The sequence below is a fragment of the Poecilia reticulata genome, chromosome 13 (assembly GCF_904066995.2).
Source record: "Poecilia reticulata chromosome 13, P_reticulata-male-v2, whole genome shotgun sequence".
In the NCBI taxonomy this organism is placed as follows: Eukaryota; Metazoa; Chordata; class Actinopteri; order Cyprinodontiformes; family Poeciliidae; genus Poecilia; species Poecilia reticulata.
Genome location: NC_088842.1, coordinates 9,549,790 through 9,571,550, shown reverse-complemented (window position 1 = coordinate 9,571,550; position 21,761 = coordinate 9,549,790). Strand labels below are relative to the sequence as shown.

The window sequence follows — 21,761 nt, the reverse complement described above, 5'->3', positions numbered from 1 at the left end:
TTGACTTTCAGAAATGAAATAATATTTTGGCTCATTTGGATTTTTTTTTTTTTCCATTTACAGAGGTTTGCTATAAATTCAAATTGTTTTTATTTCCTTTATTTAACCAGGTAAAACTCCCATCGAGATCTAGATCTCATTTTCAAGAGGGTTCGGAAAATGATAAATCAGTTTGATGATGTGAAATATTGAAGAGTGACAGAAAAGGAAAAAAAAAAAAAAAAGCTGTAGGAAGACGAATACATTCTGATGACTCTGAACAGGCGAGGAGAGGAAAATAATCTCTGATGCTCCAGAAGATTGGTTAGAATGTCTTCACCTTCCCACAACCGTTAAACTAAATTTTGCAGATCAGAATTTCCTCAAGATGTCAGCAAACGACACTCTTTGCTCTCACACACGCAGTTTGCTCTACCGTTGTTACAAAACAAAACGTCCGTTTACTTACGCTGCTGGTTCTCATCTTCAGGTGGTAAATGAGCCATGTGTAGTTGAATTCCCTCTCTTCAGCATTGACAGATTTGGGATGGATGCAGACCTTTCCGTCGGTCTGGGTGTACACCTTGACCCTGAGGTGGACGAGACGAAACAGCAAGGCTTATATTCACGTTCTTGGTGGATTCTGCTTCAACAAGCAAAAACAACCGGTTTCTGTATTAAGGTGCTGCTAAATTAAGACATCGCTGACCCTTCCAAAGCATTACTAATTAAGGAAACATACACAGTTTTACAGAAATTGTGAACATTCAATTATCCGATTCAGCATCTTTAATCTCAAGTTGGTAAAATACGCCTTGCTGTACGGTTCATAAATGTATAGAAGGTTTTCAAAGGTTGCCTTAAGCCCAAAGCAGAACCACTGGGGCTCCATGCGAGTCACTTAAGAATATCTGGCTCAGAATCAAGGGCGAGTTTCGAAACAGAGGAAGAACAACCATTATTGAACGTGATTTGTGAATCCTACTCAGTCTGACTGATTCGCAGACCGAAGCGGGTTGATGTGGGTCGTCAAAGGTCAGGCAAGCCTTCCTGGGTAAAAAAAGCCAAGTAGTTTTCCTACAGAAGATGTTCAGGGTGAGATTCAGCAGATTTAGAAATCTCAGCACCGATTGGATGGATGGAGTTAATCTCTCGGAGTGGGGAGTTCGTTGGGCGTGTAACGTCTTCAGAGAGCGAAAGTTGTTGCTCTAAAGCCCCAATGAGAATCTCTTTGTGACTCTACAAACTGCCACAATTTTTGCAGTTTGCTGCAGTTAGCGCCTACATTACTTATACATACTCCACACAACCCTGCTTTTAATAAAAGGAACAAAACAAAACTGAAGAAGAAAAAAAAAAAAACACTCTTTAGTCAGAGGAATAGGAGGGTCATATGAAAACCTTGGGCTTGTTCCTATTGAGACTCCCCTCCATAGCAGAAAGTCCAGAGTTCATTTGAGAATTTTTCTGATTTAATTGAATCCATTTTTCCTCTACAAGTAATATGTACCCAGGGCCACATTGGCAGCAGCACAATCCCAAGGCATGAAAAAAAATAAATAAATAAAAATCGGGCTTCGCATTCAAAAGTTGGGCCAGGGGATCTTTTGATGAAACATCATAAACATTCTCTAATTACTTCTCAGCTCTTTGTGACCAGAAAGTTATATTTATGCTTTAATCTTTCACAGCAAAACCCGTTTCCTGGGGCTGGAATATGAGGTGAAGTCACAGGACAGATTTGCTTCTTCTGACTTTGTGTGTGTGTGTGTGTGTGTGTGTGTGTGTGTGTGTGTGTGTGTGCGGGGGGGCGTGAGAGGGGGGGGGGGGGGTTGTGAATGTCACTTTGTGTGAAATTTCTAAATCTAATAATATTACAACCTGAGGATTTTGTTACTTAAAATGATTTATTTGTATAGTTTTCTTCTTGGGCATTATGTTCCTTCCTCAAATGCCATGAGATTTGAAGTTTTCCACCACACATTGCATTTCTCATCCACACCAAAAGGCCAAACGCTTCATTTCAGGATGACTTCCAAAAATAATTATTTGCCAATGCATCTAATAAACCGCATTTTCTGTGTCAATGCGAACAGGGTTGAATACAAATGCAACCCAAATGTAACAAAGTGAAGGTAATGCGAAGGCTTATACAAAACAGCGTTCACATGACACTGTGTGAAACTGTTCAGATCAACTTTGCTTCGACGCAGCGGGAATGTGCCGAGTTCGCCGTGGCGTCGTCTTTAACTCGCGTCGTGTCGTCAAAACATCCGTTTTCAGCCAAAGTGATGGATAAATCAACTGCAGGACAGCTCATAATATCTCAAAGAATACAAAGTATTCTTTGACCTTTGACCGCAGCTTTACGGCAGAAAGGTGTTTGTAATGGGTTACGTAACGACACGTGCATTTTGACCACTTCTATTCACTGGATCTTATGTCTAACAGGAAAACCCTGCCATGGTAAAGTGGTAAAATCACACTTCAACACACCATTCTCAGAATTCAAATGCAAGGTTAAAGCTGCTCTGACTTTCATATAAAGTCTATCGCTCAGAAACGCTTTTCCTTTCGAAAAGTAGGAAATATTACGTCTTACGCCTCACATTCAAGGCCAAGCGTCTGTCTGCACATATTCTGCTCTCAGTGGTACGAAAACCAACAAGAACAAATTTGTTGAAAGAAAAAGAAATTATTCACTGGATCCAATCGAATGCATTTAGCTTGTTATTCTCAGAATGATTCCTTTCATGTCTGCTAGGGAACAGAAGAACAAAAGAAAGCAGAAAGTCTGATAATCATGTCCAAGTTTAAAGTGACATCCTGTTCCAAATGTGTGTGTGTCTGTGTGTGTGTGTGTGTGTGCCAACAAAACAAAACCGACTGCTGCACAGCAGAGAACTAACTGCAGATTGATTTGGTAACAAAGGAAAGAGCCCCTACACAAGCAATTAAATTGTTTTATCTTACGACCGGCTAGCTTCACATGCAAACGAAAAGGACTCGGTGAAAATTCATGGCATTCATGAAAGTGTTGCTAAGCGCTAAAACAGAAGCGTGATCCCTTGATTACGACAGATATCGTTTAAATAAACTGTGCTGTGAAAAACTATCACCCCCTTACAGATTTCTTTAGCTTTTGTTTTGCTGGCGTACGTACATGTATTAGCTCAAACTCAATCAGCGTAAATACAAAACGGTGTCCTCAAATGAGGACTTAATCTAAAAATAATAAGAAAAAAAAACGAACTATGCGAAGTTGGCCCTATGTGAAAAGGTCATTAATAAATGCTAATTAGCCAAACCTGGATTTTAACAGACACACTTAAGGGCCTGTTTACTGCTAGCCCTCACTTTGTTAGTACCTGTCCAACAACACGAAGTAGGCTGAAACAAGGCAAAATGTTGTAAACTTTTTTTGGAAGATATGCGCCAGGATACATCTGGCGTACAACGTCGAACGTCAAATGTGGTGGTGGTAGTTTGATCAACTTGTCTGCTTCAGGATCTGAACGACTTCCGGCAATTGAAGGAAACAAACTCTGATCCTTAGCAGAATAACCCCGAAGGAGAAACGTGCGGCTGTTTGTTGCGATCTTAACATGAAGCAGCAGGTCAAAACTCTTGACGCAAAGCTCAACCAAAGGACTTCTACAAAGACAGAATGAATATTTTTGAGTGGCTTGGTCAAAGTCTGGACTAAAATACAAAAAGATGCGGAGGCATAACCTTCAACAGACTGTTCATGCTCAAATCTCATATAAAGAGGTTGGTTTAAGACAGTTGTGCAAAAAGATTGGATTAACATTTCTCTAGAACGATGTAAAGCAGTGGTCCCCAATCCCCGGTCTATAGACCGGTACCGGTCCGTGGACCAATTGGTACCGGGTCGCGCAAGAAATAATTAAATATTTCCATTTTAAGTATTATTTGAGTCTGGAGGATCTTTTATTTTGAAAATCCTTTAACCAGATTCTCTCGGTTACTTGGGCGCCAACATTGAGGCCACAAGCAGCAAAATGAGTAAGAAACAGATCAGATGTCTTTGGAAAGTTTCTTTGCGAAGGGGAAAAGGCCCAGAGAAGAGACAGGAGAATGGATTTATCTGACGGTTCACGCCCCTCCTCCTTTCCCCCCCTCCCCGTCCCCCGGGCCGCAGCAAAAATTCCAAGTCTTGACTGGTCCGCGATAATAAAGAGGTTGGGGACCACTGATGTAAAGGACTCGTTGCCAGCTGCTGGAAACTAACAATGACAGCAGTCGTCCCCAAGGGGAAAACAAATCATTTATTTATTTATTTTTTATTTTTTTTACAGAGAAAAATAAACTATGATTGATTATTTGAAAACTGCATATTGTATTCACTCTTGTCTGACATTCAGCAAGGCAAAAACAGAAGAGATATGTAAGGGGTTAAACTCCTTTTACAGCACTGCATCGTATACTGCTTGTAATCCGAGTTGATATGTAATGAAATGTGATATATAAATAAAACTGCCATTCCCAAAGCCATTTATCTTTGGCACACAGGTCAAAGCTGCCACATATGACAGCTGCCTCAGGGCTCCTCCGTGATGAGTGCATTGATCTTGAGCTGCAAAAGTGCCTTTGCTTCGTTCTTTTTTTTTTTTTTTTTGACAATTTTTGAAACACGGTTGCCGCACAGCTGCGACTGTCACAGTACCCATCCAAAACTCCTTCTAAGAAGTCTGATGAGTGACTGTAGCGCTGGCACCATTTGTCTTTCAGGGAGAGGAAAAAAAAAAAAAAAAAAAAAAACAAAGGACACAATGGATAATTTACTTCTCAACTGTGAGCTTTCTCAGACTGACAGACTCACCCAGGTCTCTTTTTGCTGTAAGAGGGTCGGATCATGGCCACCTTAGGGTACAGCCCAGCAACAATCACTGCCTTGATCAACTTCTCATTGTCTGAGAAAATATAAGACCATCATATTTAATTACACACGGCTCCATTGAAGGGTTCTCTGGTTTAAAACATACAATGCTCATTAACAGTTGGGGATATTTGGCTTTCAGGTGAAATCCACGGAGAACTATGGCATTTAGGTGGAAGCATTCAATGGTGATTGCTTCATCTCAGATAATGTGTTGACACAAAAGCCGAATAATCCCCAACGTTTTGAGAGTAAAATAGTCTGAACGATAAAAGAAAACTCCTGTAGTTACCCGAGTTGATATTGGATTTAGCGTCTTTGGGATCCCTGCTGCTGACAAAGCCAGCACTCATGAGATGCTCGGCAAACTGACCTTTCATGTTGTGCAGCATCTAAATAATGAAAAGGACACATTACCGGAGTGCAAGTTTGTAGTTTACATGCTTCGTGTGCAGAGTGTTAAACGTCTTTTTGTTTTTTGAAGTTTACAGAGTAGCAACATGATTTTACCCAGAGTATCTGCTTTGACAGCCAACCTGCAGCCGGCTGATTGTCAGTCACGCCAAATGGAGCCTGGATACTGTCATTTTTAAACAAGGTTGCCTTTATAAGTGTGGTGAGTGGCAGTCATTTAGTTCCCACGCCATCTAGAATGTTTTGAATCTTTTGCAAGTGAGAAAAAGAAATATGCGAGTCATGGAGCCGGAATCAGTTTTGTAGGCCAAGACAGCAAGGAAACCTTTGGCTTCATGTGGTCACAGAATTATATGTAAACTTAAAGATAAAACGAACAATATGTGTATGTGCATATGTCATCCATTATTATATTTTTTTATACAACCAGGTCAGAATATTGGAAAGAAACATGTGGGAGCCAGAGAAAACTCATTGAAAATATATTAAACTGCAGGATTAATAAAAAGTAAAAACTTCACTGGTTTCAAAACATAACTTTTTTTTTTCCATTTCCTTATACCAGCATCTTGCTCTTGCCGAGGGCACATCAGAAAAACTAATTACGATATACAAGATGTAAACCTTTTCCTAAGCTCTGTAACTGGCTAACACTTAGCTGCTAATCATGAACAAGTTTGATTCTCCTTCGGCGCTTCCCATCAGTGCTAAACTAAACGGTTAATTACTTATTTAATTAATTTGTTGTTGTTTTTTAATAAGTCTGGACATTTTGATCCCCTCAAAGTTCAAACTTTACACATGAATTGATAAATTCTGCACGCAACAGATTACTTGATGAGGTTGAGATTTATTTCACATCTACAACATACAGAATAGTCAATCCTGAATTTAACATTTTTACACTTATTATCGTTACTATAAAACACATTCTGTGCTTTGTGAAACATTTTTTTATTTGTGAAAAACAAAAAAACAGGAATTCTTAATTTTGTCCTGAAAATGTTGCTAATAATCTCATCTTTTTAGCCTAATACCATTTAATGTTTGTCTGTGAGTTAAATGTGTTGCTACTCTTCTGCAAATGACTTTAAACTGAATTAATTTTCCCGCCACCCATCTGTCAGATGCAAAAAAAATGAAAAAATAAACACTTTGCAATCAGCCCAGCCTCACCTGGAGTGTGTTGGCAGACAGGAAGTTGTCCCAGCAGTACTCCCTCTCATACCTGGAGCCCCGCTGCTTGGCTTCCTGCCATCCCTGGCAGCCGGCGCATGAGAAATTAAGACGTAATTAAGTCATCCAACAGTCGCAGCTTAAGAGGCGAAGTCAGGCTCACGGCTGTGAGATTCGTTTACCTTGAAGGCGTAAACAATAGTGAGGTGGTCACTCTTTGAGTTTCTGGACAGAGTTCTTCTCCTCATGTCTGCCATCTTCTCTTTACCCTAAAAGAGATGGGCAGTAAAAAAAAAAAAAAAAAAAAAAGCTTAAATATTCACGATAGATTAAAAAAAGAAAGAAAAAAAAACAGCCAGAAGGCAGATTGCAGCAATGCGCTGAAGTGTGCGTGCTTGCATCTGCCGCCGACGTCGGCTTTCATGTCTGTGGACGCGGCGCAACCTACCAGGGGTATGAAGAAAGGGTCTTTGAAGCTGAGCGAAGCGGCGATGGTGAGCACGGGGTCGAGGCATCCCAGCAGAGCGCCGAACAGGATCAGCTTGCCGATGTGCGGCTCCACGGGGAGCCGCGCCAGGTGGAAACCCAGCGCCGTCAGGTTCTCTGCGTGGTCCAGAGCGTTCTGCCGCACCGCGTCACAAAGACCAGAGGGAAACGTTTCATGTCACCTTGAGCTCAGGACGATGCGTTTCTAATGACACCCGTCAAAATCAAGTGGCAGAGGCTTGACTTACAGTCAGTGCATAACATGTTTTAGGACAGAGGTCACCAACTCCAGTGCTCAAGGGCTACCATCCTGCAACTTTTAGATTCACCTCTGCTCCAAAATGTTTGAATTTCCTCACCAGCATTCATTCCTCTCTGCAATTGGCTGGAAATGAGCAGTTTATTTGATCCAGGTGTGTTTGAGCAGAGACACATCTAAAAGTTGCAGGACGGTAGCCCTCGAGGACTGGAGTTGGTGACCCCTGTTTTAGGAGAAGTATGTTCAAAGTACTTCTGAGTTTAATAACAGGAGCTTTGCAATAAGGTCAGCAGCATTGCATCATCAAACATGAAACTTAACTGGGTGATTTTAATAGAAAATGGGGAATATTTTTCGTGTCTCTGTATTTAATTTCAGATTTTTTTCAATCTGTGTTACATTCAAGGTAACCAGTTGGTAATAGAAGGTGACTGTGCCAGTTTGCTGCTTAAGTATTAGACAGAAATTTGCAGTACATCAACAAACCTCAATTTTCCCCTCAGGCAAGGTCTCCAAACATTTTTTTTTATATGTACATAAACATTTCTACATCTCAGAATCGATTCTAGGGCATGCAAGCACACATGGTAACTGTTGGTTTTTTCTCTTTTTTGCTTCTCTCATGATGAAGGTTAGGAATCTGTACACTTCAAACACCATGAATAATCCAAAACTAGACACAAACATGCCTCATCGTGTGAGGACTGGTAGCTCTGGATCCCCATAATGCTGCATGGCATTTTAGAGTTTTGAAATGTATTTATTTTTCTTCAATTATTTCATATTTTATCATTTTGCCAAATCAAAAATGTTGCATGTCATTGGGACTTTATAAGACCCATACAAAGTTTGATAAAACAGTGAAGTTCGAAGAAAAGTAATGCATGGTTTAAATAATAGTTATGGTCCACAGCCTGTGGCTCCACTGTGGCTCTGAATAACTTTAAAAATGATAAAGAACCGACTGATGTTTTCAAACAATCACGGGTCAGGATTTTTAATATGCTTTTCATTCAATATTCCTGTGAGGAGTCGTCTGTCAAATGAACTTGGGTGACAAATATTTGACTAAAATAACATTAACAGCTATTAATTGTTTTATTTATTTTTTTAATTACGAGGAGTTATGGAAATAAGGACGCACCAACAAAAATCCTAAAAGAAATTCATGAAATTGGGAGGATTACTTCTCCAATTAACTTACATCCAGACTGATTTATTAAAAACGAGAAGAAATGTAACAAATTATGTCATAGTAAAGCAGTAGTAAAGATGAGTTAATTTCTCTTTTCTCTCCTGCCCTTCCTGTAATATTGATATGATTTGAATTTTTTTGTGTAAAGTTAAACTGCTGTTACAAGGATTGTTAGTATCTATACATCAATTATATTTGTATATAATCCTACCAAGGCAAAATTTAAAACGACATAAGGCCAACTAACTTTTTTTTTAATGAATTTAAAACATTTTAAGGCTTTATGTTAGACATGGGGATTTAAGACGTCTTAAAGATGTGCAGACAGCCTGACTGAGATGAAGTTAAAGAACTATTTGATCCCCGTCAATCCCCCCCCTCCCCTTGAAACAAACTATATGTAATCTTTACAGTTTCCTACCAGGTCTGTGAGGCTCTTGATGGCGAGGTTAACCGCCTTCTCGCTCGGCGGGTCCAAGGCCTTCTCCAGAAATCGACTAATGGAGCCGAGCTTCAGAATCTAAAGGGCGTACATCAATTTTCATCCAGTCAGCCGAAGCATTTCATCGCACACCAGATTACAAACCAAACTGTTGGGTACTGCATGAAATTAGGGCTCGTGTGCGTCTCTCTCTGTCCGACAAGCGCTCTCGAAAGGCGGTTTGGACGGGCGCCACTCGACACGCATTTGCATGGAGCCGCTTTAATGTGATTCCTTTAGTGCCAGAAAGAGAGAATTTGTGATAAGAGGTGATTCTATGAATGTCCACATTCACTTAAAGTGCATTCATTTCCACATCAAAAAAAAAAAAGGCAGACTTTTAAATTCACCAAAGAGTAAAGTAGCAACCACACATCCACTCTGCAATTGACAAAAAGATGGGGTGTGGGAGAGACGTTGGAGTGTCTGTGCATTAGAGATTCAGCCTGGGGTCTGCATGTTGTCAGAGTGTCTCTCACTCTGAGGTTAGTCTGACGCATTAGTCAGCCTCTCACCCACCAGCTTTGGAAAAAAAACAAAAAACAAAACATATACACACGCACACACACACACTCGAATTTATTGAACTGAGGCTGCAGGAAGATGCACGCTTGAAATCCCATACAATAAAAGCTGCTGGTGAGAACAATCTCTGCAAACACCAGAACTGAATGAACTTTGGCTTTATGTTCCATTAGCGATGCTTTAAACACTTTTGAGTGCGCGACGAGGATTCAAAGAGACAAACAGCAGCAAGCAGCCAACAGAGGAAAAAAAAAAAAAAAAGAGAGATGTGGACATCTCTCCACATCTCTCATAGTGAGAGATGTGGAGAGATGAGGCAATAAACAGATGTGATAACACTGTATGTAAAAATAACAAACAGCTGGAAAGGGGGCGCGAGTCAGTCTGGGATGTCCTTCCTCAATCCTCATTAACAAAATAGAACCAAACCCCACCAGCACTGACTAATCCTTCACACTTGGTTGGAATACTGATACAACACAAAGTAGGATAAATGTCTCTTAGAAAACTGAAAATCAGGAGATTTCTGTAGACATTAATACTTTTTTTTTTTTTTTGGCATAATTCTCGTTGCAAATCTGATTGCTGTAATTTTGCAGAAGTGGCAGCGGAAAAACTGGCATAGATGTAGCCTTTAAACACGGTCCATGCATTTCGCACGATGTCGCAGCATTTCTGGAAGCTTGATGCTTTATGCACGTAAAAACTGGCTGTGGTGTGTGTTGGGGATCAGCTAAGGCTTATTTATCCGACCCAAAACGTAACCTCTCATAAATAGAAGCAATTAAGATTGGGTCGGAAAAAAAAAAAATAAAAATCCATGATCCATCAAGGCTGAAGCTTATCACGACTGGAAGATGAGTTTTACATTTCCATGACAGAGGATGCAAGCTATGAAAGAAACATTGTAAAGATGCAAACAGTAAGTCAAATTTAAGGCTTTTTAAGACCTTTTTAATGCCACCTTGAATGAAATTTAGGCCAGAAAAAAACTATAAATTAGTGGATGACTGGGGGAATCCTGCTGACTTGTATGGGCTGGAAACAGAAGTAAAAACAAACCCTGTCCAGCCAACTGGCCACACATTTGCAATTACCCATGTTAGAAAATAGTTAGCTAGCAAGGTTGTATTAGCAACTAGCTAGCGACGCCTAGAGTATCCTGCAAGAATTAAACAACTACAAATAAGATTAAATAGCCATGCCATGGCAAAATTTACAATCTATGATTAGTGTACTTAAGGCCAACTTGCTTTTTTAAAATTAATTTAAGACATTTTATGGCCTCAATTTTAAATGCATGAATTCTAAGACTTTTTAAGGATGTGCAGACACTGTGTGCATTTCAAAAGTGAAAATTGGACAGAACTGGACAGTGATTCTGTAAATGACCCAACGCTGTGTGGACTGTGTCTAAAATCAAAGCATATGGCAGAAAAGCCCTTTTGATTTGTTTAACCAAGGTCCACAGTTTTAGATAAAAGGGTGGTCAAATATCCAGCTAGAATTATGCTAAAAGATTAAACAAAAGCCATTAATGAGGTTGCATGTTTATATTTGAGCATGTATGCAGAATTTTAACCCTGTGTGGATAAGAGAAAATCTACATTAAATTCAAACTTCTACATTCACGGGAATAGTTGTAAAATTCTAAAAATGAAATATCCTCATGCTTGGAAAAGAAGCACAAATGAAGCATATTGATTCTTATGCTGCTTGTACATTTCTGACTGGTACTGAAGCAAACCTCCCCTCAGTTCGTTTCCTCAGCCAAAGCCAATCTCTTTCTGCCCACATGCATCACCTTTATCTGCAAGCAGAGCTCCTCCAGCGGTGTCCTCATAATTTCAGGTAATTGATAGGCTTCCAGCAGGCTGGCCCTAAGCCCATTGTACAGATGATAGCACTTTCCTGGTTGCACCCTGGATATATGTAAAAAAAAAAAAAACCAGACAGAGAGAGAAGGAAAAAAAAAAGATTACATGTTATATCAGACCTGTGACAAGGGCTTAATTTGAGAAATCAGTGGGATGAAACTGCACACAGTAAGCGGCTCCTGCTAATTGGGCCTTGCTGCACTTTGATGTCAGAGCAACCGAACAGAACCGACATCTCAAGTCGCAGAGAGACGAAACAACCTGGGCGTGTCTGAACTTTGTCTCTCTGTGTTTGCAGATGGGGAAGCAGTAAGATGTGAGCTGGTGGAAGAGATCTACGGTAAAGCTCCTGTTCTAGTGCGCGATACGTAGAAGGGTTAATGGGAAAAGTGTCTTCATTCTAAATGTTTTTAAAAATATATCTAAATGTAAAGGTCAGGGGCATGCACAGATAGACACCAGGCGGTGATAGAGCACCTGCCCTATTTCTTCCAGACAAAAAAAGTACCCTTCTGAATTTCTTTTTGTTGATTTTTTTTTAAAATAAAGTAGATCATACGTGGCCCAAAGGTAGCGTTTGTAATTTTGCCCTACAAAAACTCCCCCAACCCCAGACTCAAACCCGCCTCTCTCCACGTAATGTGTTGTGCCAACACTGGGCTCCTTCTTCTTGTTTTCAAATGTGTGGATTTCAAATGGTTATTTAAAACAAAATAAATAAATGGATATTTTATACACACTTTTGTGGCACTGCTATACTTTGTTCATGTTACCAATTTGAGAAACAAACCAGAAGCCTGTTGAACATTATTAAACATCTAAATCAGGCATAATATGGCTACTGACTTGAAACGGATACGATGTTGATGATGCGCCTGTAATAAATCTCACACCGCTAAGGCAGCCAGCAGTTCCATGCGCCGCACAAAGTGTCCACTTCTGCCAGTACCTGCCAGCACGTCCTTTTCTCTGTTTGGCGTTAGCCAGGCTAACCCACTCGGCCGTCATGGTGCTGATGTTGTTGTCGGTGTCGAAGTTAGTCTCCTTAATCTTTCCTCCATCTATCACATAAACGACATCATCTATGGTGATGCTGAGAGGACGGGTGGGGGGGATAAGTCAGGAAAGAAAAGAGAAAAACTGATGAAATCATTAAAAAAAAAAAAAAAGGTTTATGGAAATCTTTTTAGCACATTTAACAAGAAGAGTCTATATTAAGTGAGGTGATGTTAGAGCAGCTTCCCAAACTATTCAGTTGATGTGAATGTGGCGCCGTGTGAACACTAAATTAAACTTTCTCATCCATGTTGTGGAGACAGGATTTGTGATCAATCCAAGAAAAATATGCTAATTAGCATCCAATTAGCTTTTTTTCCAGTAATGACTGGCACTCAGCGCATTATTACTGGCACAAAGGAGAAAAAAAAAAGAAAAAAAAAAAGGGCCACACTTAGAGAAGTAATGGACTTGAGACTAATCATGGAAACAAACATACACACCTGGTCTCCGCGATATTGGTTGCAATCACAATCTTTCTAACTCCTGGCGGGGGTCTTTTGAAAACCTGGAGGAGGTTGGAGAAGAAAGATGAAACGGGGTGTTTTGGTCGACTGGCGGATGATCAAAGAACAAAGAGAAAGTTTACCTGCGTCTGATTAACAGTGGGCATGAGGGAGTGCAGAGGGATGATGACGAACCTTTCTGAAACATCGCATATAAAAGCAAAGCTGAGATGAAGCAGAATAATAGAACAGGTGGATAAGTTAAATGTAAATGCATGACATGTGCTGTATTTATTACATCCAAGTATAATAATTGGTTGTGTGTTTTGCAAACAGTGACATTTAAAAACACGCTGCCCATGAGCTGGAAATTCAAATGGAAAAACAAATAGTTTAATTAATAAACTTGACAAATTTTAAAAATTGAGTTACTCGAATTGTTTCATGAATCATTATAGCCCTAATCTAACAAATTAACCAAAGTCAGAAGCTTATAAAGCCATGACATTTTTCAAATTGTTTAAAGGATGACATCTGTAAATCTCATTCATTCTAAAGCTTACCAAAAAGAAATAATGTTGTTGGTGTATCAGAAAAAAAAATTGTCTATTCTCTTGTGTTAAATGAAGTCGAAACCAATAACCGTTCCATAAAAGATGAGCGCACCTGATCGGAACATCTGCTGCGCCATGAGGAGGTCATTCAGACTGCTAATGTTGTCCCAGCCGGGCAGGAAAACCAAGATTGCTCCCTCCTGCCAGAAACGATTACAGAGCCGTCTTTAAACAAAGGTTATGGTAAAAGCAAACCTGCCAAGCATCCGTTAAATAGTCATTACAACAATGAACGAGCACGATGCCCAGCAACGATGAGCCGTGGTGAGCCAACGAGGCCGACTTCCCTGCGGCATCTTGATGAGAGACGGAACTCCTTGCCAACATCATTATGACATCCAACTGTAACGAGTCAGTCTCTGCTGCACAGCAGCTCACGTCTCTCTGACACCGCGAAAGAAAAGCAGACCACCAAATAAAGACAGCAAAAAAAGAAATGCAGACAAATGACAGCTGAGAGATGTTTCAATGTAAGGAAACCATGGACAGAGTCTGCAAGTGACGATGTCGGCCAAGATGACGAGAAACCAAACTAATACAATAACGTTGCAATATCTGGAAAAATTAAATGATCAAAGGACAAATCAATAATTCCTACATCAGATTTGTAGTTTTTTTTATGTATGTTTGGGAAACATACTGAAATAAATAAATACAGGCAATAACATAAGCATTGAACACATAAATTAAGATACATTTAATGAAGTGGAATGGAACAGGGAATAAGTATCGAACACATGATGGAAAAGGCCTCATCTGCCTTTTTATAAGCAAAAAAGCCATAAAAACCTTAGAAACTCGCTGAGCCACTGAACAGCTGCAATAACAGACACCTGCAAGTAATCAAAACCTCCACAGTGTTTCCATTTGCAACTAAAACGCTTAAGATTGTTGCTTCACACTTAAAATTTATTGCATAAGAAAAAAAATAAATAAATACTGGATTGAACCAGAAGCATCTACCGCAGAATAATGCAGTCAGATAAAATACGGCAGGTTGGCTATTAGACATAAATATGACTTGTGTCTGTGGTTTTAATAAAGTCTTACGCCACACTTCATACAGCTTTCAAAACACCACCATCGCTGGCAGACGACAATCCATCTAGTTCTGCTACATTGGGATGTAAACACTCCTCTTTGTACATTTCAGCAAGCAGACACTCTCATGTGAGGTGAATACTTTGTTGGTCGAACAGGAGAGGAAATCCAACACCAACGAATAAAAACATACGGTCTATTAGTGAAGAGATCCGCTGCCGGAGTCAGAGTAATTTGATTACCTTCAGTTTATGCTCTACCTGCTGACTCGCTCTTACTGAAGCTCTCAGTATCCTCGTTTCACTTCCTCAGCACGCTCTAATGTAAGTCAAATTAAAAAGTCCCTTGAAAGCAGCTGTAAAACACGAGGCGTTTAAATGCCTACGCTGAGAAGTTTTTGCACATTCTGTAAGGATTTGTAGAAACATGAACCGTACTAAGGATGAAGAGCCAGACAGTTCACACAATCTCTGTTTGTTTGATCACAATCACCCGGATCCGCGATGAAACATGCTGGAACTGGTAATCATCAACAAGTCACATCCAAACAAAGAGGAAACATGCTAATGTTAGCCTAGCATGTCAACAAGCAGCTTTATATTCAGTCAGATACATCTTAAAGAGGAAGGTATTCCTCTTTTTCCTTCTCCTGCTATCAGAACATTATAGCAGCTTTATTATCAGACTTAACTGATGTTGGGTTTGCTTATTAGGGATGAACAGATTTGAACATTTTGTTCAATGCATACTAGCACCGTCTTGACCACAATGCTAAAATCCGTCTCTTCTTCAATTAAACGCACAGCCAAACATGGCCGCCCTCTCCCCTACGCCTGCTCCAACACGTAAACAAACGGTAATAACATGAAATTAACAGTTTTATATACAGGACAGATGGTAATATGCTGAAAAGATATATACAATACCATTAAAAAGTGTTGACCGCCTTGGATGTTATATCCATTTTATTGCTATTACGAATAAATCATATTTAGCAAAAAAAAAAAAAAAATGCTTGAAGAAAATTTCACAAAACAACCAAAAATAGTCTAACTTCTAAAAATCTGTGCAAAGATTTGCTGCACAAGGAACCTGAAATTAGGCAAAAATGGATCTCTGTGTGAAATCAAGTAGTCAGAAAAACGCCCAATCTTCAAAAAGAGCAGTTATTCATCAGGTGAAAGGAATAAAAAGAAAATATTCAGACAAAGAAGTTATTTCATAGCATTAACTACCTCTGCCTTTTAATTGCACATAATTATTATCCCCAAAGGCTTGCGCTCACATGAGAGCGAGTGTGTGATGTAGAAATTGCGTATATACAGTAGCTACAGTCTGAGGCACACAAAGAAGTGGATTAGTTCAAAGGAAAAAAAAAAAGAAAAGAAAAAGAAACAGTTCAGTGGTGTTAGCCGACTATTTGGCAACATGCACACCGATCCTCCCACATACAGAGCTTCACCTAGCAGGCAGTCATTATTGCTCGCATGTCAAACCCCTTAACGTCTAATCATAGACCCCTTCAATATAATTAACCAATCATCACAGGCGAAACCCAACAGACAGGCCATATCCTTGGTGCGGAGCGGCTTCATGGCGAATCAGAGCCTTTCCCTCTCAGCCGTTTGACAATGCCACGGCAAATCAACTGGTCGAGTGGCTGAGTGGCTCCGTGACTGATGGAGATATGGCTACATATAGGAGAGGGTAATTACTCTGTCTGTCCGAGTTAGTCACTCCTCGTTCCAAGGCGCTCTTTTTTTCTTCTCGACTCTTTCGCACCTTTCGGGCAAGGCCGCCGGCCGCAAGCAAACATAAACAATACGACTGGTTCCCACGTTGCTTGGAGAGAAATACGATGGAAAATTGAGTTGCTCTCGTTTCATTTCCTGAATTGCTGTGAAATGTTATGCTCAACATTATTGTTTGGAGTCTGGCAATATAACTTAAAGAAGTTCATCCATTTCAAAATGTACATACACTGGGGTTCTGTCTTAAGACTTTTTTTTTAATGCCACCGTCCAAGATAGAAAAAAACAATAAATTTCAATAAATTTAGGGAATGGTTGGAGGGTGATGATGCAGTCAATCATAGCATAAACTGTGAAATTTCTGGGGTCTGTTGAGGCTTTGCATTTCTCACAGCATATGGTTCTCTACAGCCCGGACCCCGTTGGTGCCAAGTTTTTTTTTTGCATGTATCAACATTTAGGTTAGGAACAGATGAGAGCCAATGGCGAAAAACTCTTAAGCATGATAGACACAAAAAAGCTAGCTAGCTAGCCTCAACCGCTTCAAGTTGCAATTAAGACTCAGACCTGACAGAAAATTACATACACATGAACATAGAAGAATAGACAATACAGTTACGTTAAAAAAAAAAACTAAGACCTATAATTAACGTATTTAAGGCCAATTTATAATTTTTTTAAAAAGAATTTAAGATTTTCTAAGGCCTTAATTTTAGATATATGAAGGACTTTTTAAAGATGTACAAACACCCTGATACAAAAAGCGAAAGCTATATAAACACTTTATCCACATAAAGATATAGTTTTATGCATTTATTTCTGTTAACTTTGATATTAACAGGGGACACACTTTGAATATTGTTTCTGGTTAAGAACCAGTTTTACATGAGTAATGAGATATTTGTAGTTTATGTCTTTGTGAGGCAGCTCTTGAATCACTGATCTCGGTTTCAGTCCATAACTTCCTTCATGTCCCCCAAACTCTTAAATAAGAGTTTGGGGGACTCTTATTTAAGTCCCCCAAACTCTCCCCCCCTTAAGTCCCCCCCTCTTGGAAGAGGTTTTAGTTTAAAAACCTAATGACAAATATCAAGGCAGCTCTCTTCCATGATAACGCATATATTCATATTTCTGAATCAAAAATCCTTTGATGTTGTTCTTATATAAAATGTAAATAATTTCTGATTAGATGCGAGCGACAATTTTCAAAATTAGCAGAGACAGGCGCTGGTTGAAAAACAACACTGCGTGTAATGAATCTAAAAGCAGCTTCACTTCTAGAATCACACAAATAATCATATATCCAATGATAATCTAATTGATTAGGCCCTATAAGCTGAACTGATTGCCGCTGTTAGTAATCTGCAAAAGTAGCAGTGAAAAGATGCTGACATGAAAGGATGAAACCTGATGAGAACTGGAAGAAGGAAGGGAAAAAAAAGGGTGATGGAGGGAGGGAGAAGTGGACGTGTAGAGGGAGAGCATCTGCTCCATCACTCATTAGCACAGATCTGCTGCCAGGATCGGTGTCATTTTCTCTGATCTAAAGTCACTCTGTGTTTGGAAGCTCGCCCCGTTCCCTCCATCTGCTCTCCTCTGCCTCTCTCCTTTTCCAGCTCAAGCAGCCGTGTCACCTCTTAAGTTTTTTTTTTTTTTTTTCTTAACGTGGATCCGTTTTCCACGTGTGCCACTGCCGGTGTTGAACATGTCAGGGGAACGGCGCAAACCTAAAAAAATAAAATAAAAATCCTCCGGGCGTGTTCCGGTGGCAGACTCCTGTTCTGCTCTGATATCAGAGACAGCCTGCAAAAAGTAATCTTCCTCGGCGCAGATTTACTGGAGAAAAGGAAATCCTATTCCTGACTGCGCTGAAACCGGAGACGCGATTACGCTCACCCCCTCGTTGAGCACAATGTGCCGGATCAGCGCCAGGATCAGCTCCAGATCAATCTTCTCATCGGTGTCTAACATCTCCACCGCCTCGATCGTGCTGTCAGAGTATCTGGAAAACATTGACAAACATTGAACGCGTCGCCACCTCTCATCTGTCAGGATGAAAACAAAGCCCTTCTGTTGTTCTCCGACTAGTCGCATCGAGGCCAGAAGGGTTTCGTTTACCCCCCTCACCCCCCATTTACTGGTGTTTCTTATTCTTTTGTTTTCCGACGGATTTAAATTACAGATTTCCACCAGAAACAACCTGTAGAGCATCATTCTTTTTTTTCTCTTCTCAGTCTGAAGGGCAAAACACAACGAAGAAATATATACTAACCAGCCCTGTTGACAGTGAATCGCGTTCACTGTTAGTTCATATTTTTAACGTGTGATGTCAATAATTTTACTTCTGAATATGTTTAGTGCTTGTTCTTACCACGGGCGATACACAAATCTCCCTGCAGCGCTCAGACGAGCCAATCCCGCCCAGCTCTGAGTGCTTTGAAATTGAATTTCAGGCCAGCAATTCAGATCATGCTCTGACCATACAGGATTAATATCTTGAGACTTCTGGGCAGCAGTGGAGCAAGCCAAGCTGCACGAGGAGAGGAATTGTGATTTTTACATCTAAAAACAGCAGCTGTAGCATTCAGGGTTTGTACATTTTTGTAAGATTCAAGCACCGACCGTGCGTTTTTTAAGGTGAGTTTTCGCGCTTTTCCAGCGCCACACTTTGGAGATAACGACTATACAGATTAACTACAAATAGACAGTTTTAATTGTGCATCACTGTTACTAATAACATCTTGTGATGGGATTCTACATTCTACAGCAGGAACGAGGGAAACCAGAAATATACTTTTTGTTGTATATTTCACCCAATTAACATGAGAGCAAAACACTAATTGAAAAAAATCTTCCAATTTCATTAACATTGTTTAACTTACAAACTATAAGCCAACCTTTATCTCAATTACACATATCAATAGTCATTGAGCCAATATTAATATATATTGATCATATTGAAACCATCCAAACAAATCGTGTTAAGGTAAGAAACTTCCTGCTCAGATTAAATGATTGAACACAATATACAGAGAAAGCTACAAAAAAAAATACTGTAAGTTTTCTGGCATTTAGCAAATAGAAATAATTTCAATAATTCTAACTAACCTAAAACAAGAAAGGTTTAGTCTGATTTCACTTCAGACTGTGTGAAAAAAAATGTGTCTTTTTATTTGGGTGCATTAAAATTTAATTAATTATGTTTCTCGAATTGTAGGCTTTTAATCACGCGTTGGATTGCTCTGCATTACAAAGCTGTGCAGTTTGCATATCAAGCACTTTCAAGGAGTTCATACAGAAATCATTGGCTGTCCCAAACTTTGAAGACAGACAATTGAAATTCAAGCATTTTCAAGGATTTCAAACCCCGAGTACAGAGCAAACAAAAACTGAAACAACAACGAAGCAACAGAACTGCTCTTCACAGTCAGATTTCCTGTACGTGTGTAATCTGAAACCATTTTAAACCCCGGTTGTACCGTTGACTCTGAGGGGCTGGTGACCTTTTCTGGCTCTCACCTATAGACCCAGAGGTCACCAGCCTGAACCCTAAACAGGACTCAGCAGGTTAGGAAAACGGACAGATGGACGGTGTGTTGCTGCTCAACACTTCCTGCCAACATTCAGCACAAAGACGAGACGCCTCCTCAGACTTTTAGATGTAATCAGACTGATTTAACCTCATGCTTCTCTTCCAGTTACAACTGAATGTCTTTGTTCACAAAACAAAAAAAAGATACAAAAAATCCTTTAACTTATATCTGAAAAACAAAAATTAAAAATCAACTTCTGCAGAGTAGAGGCTGATCTTACATTTGTCTCTTTAATCCAAACTAAACAAAATCCAGACAGTACAATAAGGGCACAATAGAGCTACTGTGTAGGAAATGAGCTACATCTCCATGTACCAAAGCCTCAGGCAAGACAAGGCTGTTTTTTTTTAAATCAACTTTCAAAGGGCAAAGTGTCGCGCAAGCAATTATGCTGACAGTCTCTTCACTGGAGACCGAGCAATTATAATGAAGGTAAAGAAAAGGTATTGCCCTCCAACTGTCGGGAAACTATTTGTTCATGAACGGCTCCAACACAGCCGCTTTATTATACCCAAAGAAACACACAGCTGAAAACAGAGGTTTACATACACAGAACCAAAAGACTTGTATATATATTTTTTCCCTCACTGTGTGAAGTTAAATCTGAGCAATGCTCTCTTGTTTTAGGTGAGTTAGAATTACCTAAATTATTTCTATTTGCCAAATGCGACAGTAATGAGAGAAAAAGTCTGTCAGAGATAATCATAATTTTATTAATGAAATAAAAGCTGTCAATAGCCATACTGGGTAATGAAGCGGCTACAGTTGAAACGCCTGGTTTCAACAAAATAACTCACCTGCCCTGCAGAGTTCGTGCGTAACATGGCCAGCTCTCCTTATACTCCTCCTCCTTCTCCTCCTTCTCCGATCTGGATTGGTGGCCCTGCCAAAAGCGTCTCTTCCACGCAGGCCGACGGTCCTGATTCTGCGGACGATATCTGGCAGAGAGACAAATCGTCCCGTTAGAGCACACAAAGTGGACGTTTACGACTGGATGCATTTGTATCAATCCGTTTCGGACAGGTGGAACAGAATCGCAAGCTGTGATGCTGAAACGAAACACTGAAGCCCCACGTATGTCTAAGGAAGTGTTTGACTGCCTAGGAAGTCAAAGCTGCTCTGTTGAGCCTGGGCATGCTTTAAAGGGGCGGTAGTATGCATTTTCCAGCCACAGAGCGGCATGTTGTAGCACAAGTTTTGACACTAGGATGAGGTGTTATTTTTCAGCTGTATCAAAATTGGTTTATTTTGCACAACTGCAAAGGAAAACTTTTCTCGCATCACGAATCACACCATTAACAACCAGACAGTGGTTGCGCCAGTGGCGCAAATCATGAAGAAGAAGGTGACAGGAAGTAGTTGTAGAATCAAGGTGCGGCATAAGTTTTTTTGATGAAATTGTGTGTGAGTTTTTTTCCAACATTAGCAGAATATTGCCACATTTTTTGCACACATTTGTAATGGAAACTCAGCCAGTGACTACAGATTCTTTAAAACACAGATGTGAAAATAAAACATTTTAAAAATATTACTAGAATATTGCAATAATTTGGGTGTTTCGCAATAATACCTGGTCATCTCAATGATGTCTTCCAGTAGGAACTCTTCCACTGGGAAGGCCAACCCAGGGATGTGGATCATTGGACATTTATCTTTAAAATAAAAAAAATTTAAAAAAGGGAAAAGAGGTGAGGATAATTGTTTCTGTGCAACACAACACTGCGTAGATTAGAGGCGTCGTACCAAAATATTTAGAGAACTTTTCTGCGTTGAGGGTGGCACTCATCAGGATGACCTTGAGATCATCTCGGAGGTTGAGCAATTCCTTCACGATGACGAGCAAAACGTCTGACTGAAGGTTTCTCTCGTGGATCTCGTCCAGCACAAGGTGACTGACACTGGATAACAACCTAAGAAAACATGGGAGATTAGATTAGGAGTTTGATTTTTAGGTGGAGGGACGGGCTA

At 39.9% G+C, this 21,761-nt stretch overlaps 1 protein-coding gene across 3 annotated transcripts in view; it reads right to left on the bottom strand.

Annotated features, from left to right (window-relative positions):
• The window catches only part of dhx36 (DEAH (Asp-Glu-Ala-His) box polypeptide 36), a 34,579-nt gene that overhangs the window by 3,974 nt on the left and 8,844 nt on the right, over positions 1-21,761 (bottom strand). For all 3 annotated transcript variants that reach the window (XM_008425855.3, XM_008425856.3, XM_008425854.3), the window contains 16 exons: positions 21,537-21,703; positions 21,364-21,445; positions 20,591-20,731; positions 18,097-18,202; positions 13,461-13,548; positions 12,938-12,993; positions 12,792-12,856; positions 12,242-12,385; positions 11,220-11,337; positions 8,831-8,929; positions 6,918-7,091; positions 6,652-6,738; positions 6,470-6,553; positions 5,172-5,271; positions 4,823-4,913; positions 449-569 (listed from right to left, as the gene is read on the bottom strand). In XM_008425855.3, the coding sequence (XP_008424077.2) occupies positions 449-569; positions 4,823-4,913; positions 5,172-5,271; positions 6,470-6,553; positions 6,652-6,738; positions 6,918-7,091; positions 8,831-8,929; positions 11,220-11,337; positions 12,242-12,385; positions 12,792-12,856; positions 12,938-12,993; positions 13,461-13,548; positions 18,097-18,202; positions 20,591-20,731; positions 21,364-21,445; positions 21,537-21,703 (1,723 nt within the window). The remainder of the gene's footprint in view (positions 1-448; positions 570-4,822; positions 4,914-5,171; positions 5,272-6,469; positions 6,554-6,651; positions 6,739-6,917; positions 7,092-8,830; positions 8,930-11,219; positions 11,338-12,241; positions 12,386-12,791; positions 12,857-12,937; positions 12,994-13,460; positions 13,549-18,096; positions 18,203-20,590; positions 20,732-21,363; positions 21,446-21,536; positions 21,704-21,761) is intronic.